The sequence below is a fragment of the Cephus cinctus genome, unplaced genomic scaffold, assembly GCF_000341935.2.
Source record: "Cephus cinctus unplaced genomic scaffold, Ccin1 Ccin1_scaffold1029, whole genome shotgun sequence".
Taxonomy (NCBI): domain Eukaryota; kingdom Metazoa; phylum Arthropoda; class Insecta; order Hymenoptera; family Cephidae; genus Cephus; species Cephus cinctus.
In genome coordinates, this window is record NW_014333565.1 from 1 (window position 1) to 2,613 (window position 2,613).

Sequence of the window (2,613 nt, forward strand, 5' to 3'; positions counted from 1 at the left end):
GTACGAGATCAGGGCGTATTGAGATGGCGAGATAGATGATTTTATTTCAATTCTGTCGTCGTCGTCGTCGTCGTCGTCGTCGTCCTCGTCGTCGTCCTCGTCCTCGTCCTCGTCCTCGTCCTCGTCGTCGTCCTCGTCGTCGTCGTCGTCGTCGTCGTCGTCGTCGTCGTCGTCGTCGTCCTCGTCGTCATCCTCGTCGTCGTCGTCGTCCTCGTCGTCGTCCTCGTCGTCGTCCTCGTCGTCGTCCTCCTCGTCGTCCTCCTCGTCGTCCTCCTCTCTCTCTCCCTCTCTCTCTCTCTCTCTCTCTCTCTCTCTCTCTCTCCCTCAAAGGGGATGCCGCTCGTCTCTCTCTCTGATTCACCGATGCTACCCACTAGCCTGCGCGATGAAGTTACGGATAAAAGTTCTGGAAAATTCCTGCAGGACTGCATCAGCGATGCTGCGCAATTCTGCGAGATAACGTTCAAGGTCAAACGGGCTGAGGGCTGACGTCCGAAACCTGCACAAACGTGCACGGGTCCATCGAAGCTTCTGGAAGGCTTTCCGTGGTGGGGAGCAAGGGGCTGTCTCGAAACGTCGCGGGAGAGGACCGCCGGCTCTGCGAGCGATCCTTCCCGACTTACCACGGACACGAACCGTCGAAGCTTCCAGAATATTCTAGAAGGTTCTAGAATGTTCTAGAAGGTTCTCGATCGTGCGTAATTCCTAGAATCGAGCGCAAAATTCCCGGAATCGAGCGAAAATTCTTGGAAACAAGGGGTCCTGATGACGTCACTTCCAGAAATGATACAGCTCACGACGGTAACTTAGCATGGACACCCACCTTCGAAGGCTCTGGAGTGTCGGTATTATGTCGGTGCAGGAATCTGTATCCAAAAGTCCCATACTTATACTACTCTTCCTATATACCCTCTGCTGATAATGTGGAGGCTGACAGGGCATCACGAAGGTTAAATATGGATACAGAATGGGAACTCTCCCAGACTGTTTTCAATCAAATTGAACGACATTTTGGGCTTTTTTCAGTGGATTTATTTGCTACAAGATTAAATAATAAGTGTGAAATGTTCTATTCACGATTTCCGGATTCAGAGGCGAAAGCCGTGGACGAATTTACAATGTCATGGAGCGGTGATCGGTTTTATGCCTTTCCTCCCTTTGCACTCATTCTACGTACATTGCGAAAGATAGTTATTGATAAGGCAATAGGAATTGTCGTAGTACTTTTATGGCCAACTCAGGCATGGTACTCTCTGTTTAAGTCACTTCTCGTCGAATCTGTAATTGAATTTAAACCTAATAATTCATTATTATTGTCTCCTTGCAGAAGCAAGAGCCAACCACTAGCATCCGACCTTTCACTAGTGGCTGGCAAATTGTCAGGACAGCGTATTCGAAGAAAGGAGTAGCAGTAGATGCTGTAGATATGATGACGTCGTCGATTAGTCAATCGACACTGAAGCAGTACGAGTGCAATTGGAGATACTGGTGGGAATACACGCATGCAAGGGGAATAGATACATTCAATGCGAAGTCAGCAGATATTATAATCTTCTTAAATAAGTGTTTCAAGGATGGTGCAAAGTACAGTACACTGAACACTGCGCGTTCTGCAATTTCGTTAATATCAGCATATGACATTAATGAGGATGGATTGATTGCGCGTTTCTTTAAGGGAGTTTTGAAAGAACGCTCAACAAAACCAAAATACTCCACAGCACGGGATGTCACTCCTGTACTGAGCTTCATGGAAGGAATGCATCCACTCAGACGACTGAAGTTAAAAGAGGCAGCTGAAAAGGTGGCAACTTTATTAGCTATAACAACGGCGCAGAGGCTCCAGACACTAGCTTCGATAAACATTGATAATATAATAAAATCAGAAACAGGAATAAGTGTTAAAATAACTGATCAGATAAAAACGTCAAAGCCAGGTGCCTGGCAACCGGAGTTGATTCTGCCATTTTTCAAGGAAACGCCAGCCCTGTGTGTAGCTTCTGCCGTTTCAGATTACATGGATTGCGCCCAAAAGCTGAGGGATAAAAATGTCAAAAATTTATTTCTTGCAACAGTAAAACCCTTTGGGGCGGCTTCATCGCAAACAATTGGCCATTGGGTGAAAACATTATTAGGAAAAGTGGGTGTGGATACTCAAACATTCACAGCATATACTACACGTCACGCAGCAGTATCTACTGCCCATAAACGACGCGTTGATATTACGGTTATAAGGCGTTGCGCCGGATGGACGCCAAGCTCCCAAATGTTTTTTAAATTTTATAACAAACCCATCCAGTGTTCCAATGAGCAATTTGCGCAGACAATACTGAATAAGTAAAAGAAAATATTTCTCTAATTGTTCTTGTTTTTTCGTCAGATTATTTTTTCTTGTTGTCTGCATTAATTCTATTTCTGAATAATAACATGTGTAACAGAAAGTAGGAATTGTCACTCAGCTCTGAAAGACTAAAATATTATCATCGAGAATGAGACATGTAGTATAATTGTAGGATCAAACGAGCTCGCCGAAGGCGGGCGAAGTTTAATTGAGATTATACGAAGTGTCTGGTTCGAAGATGATAGTCTCCCTCCCATTAATCCCCCCCCCCCCAA

The 2,613-nt window shown here is 45.4% G+C and overlaps 1 protein-coding gene across 1 annotated transcript; it reads left to right on the plus strand.

The window, feature by feature from the left end:
- Positions 1 to 1,429: 1,429 nt before the first annotated feature.
- On the plus strand, positions 1,430 to 2,338 carry LOC112494940. The gene has a single exon (XM_025088866.1). It carries the CDS (start codon positions 1,430 to 1,432, stop codon positions 2,336 to 2,338), a length of 909 nt encoding a protein of 302 aa, XP_024944634.1.
- The last annotated feature ends 275 nt before the right edge of the window (positions 2,339 to 2,613 follow it).

What these genes read in the sequence shown, in the direction of transcription:
- LOC112494940 (XM_025088866.1), top strand. Translation starts at nt 1,430, where the DNA reads ATGACGTCGTCGATTAGTCAATCGACACTGAAGCAGTACGAGTGCAAT.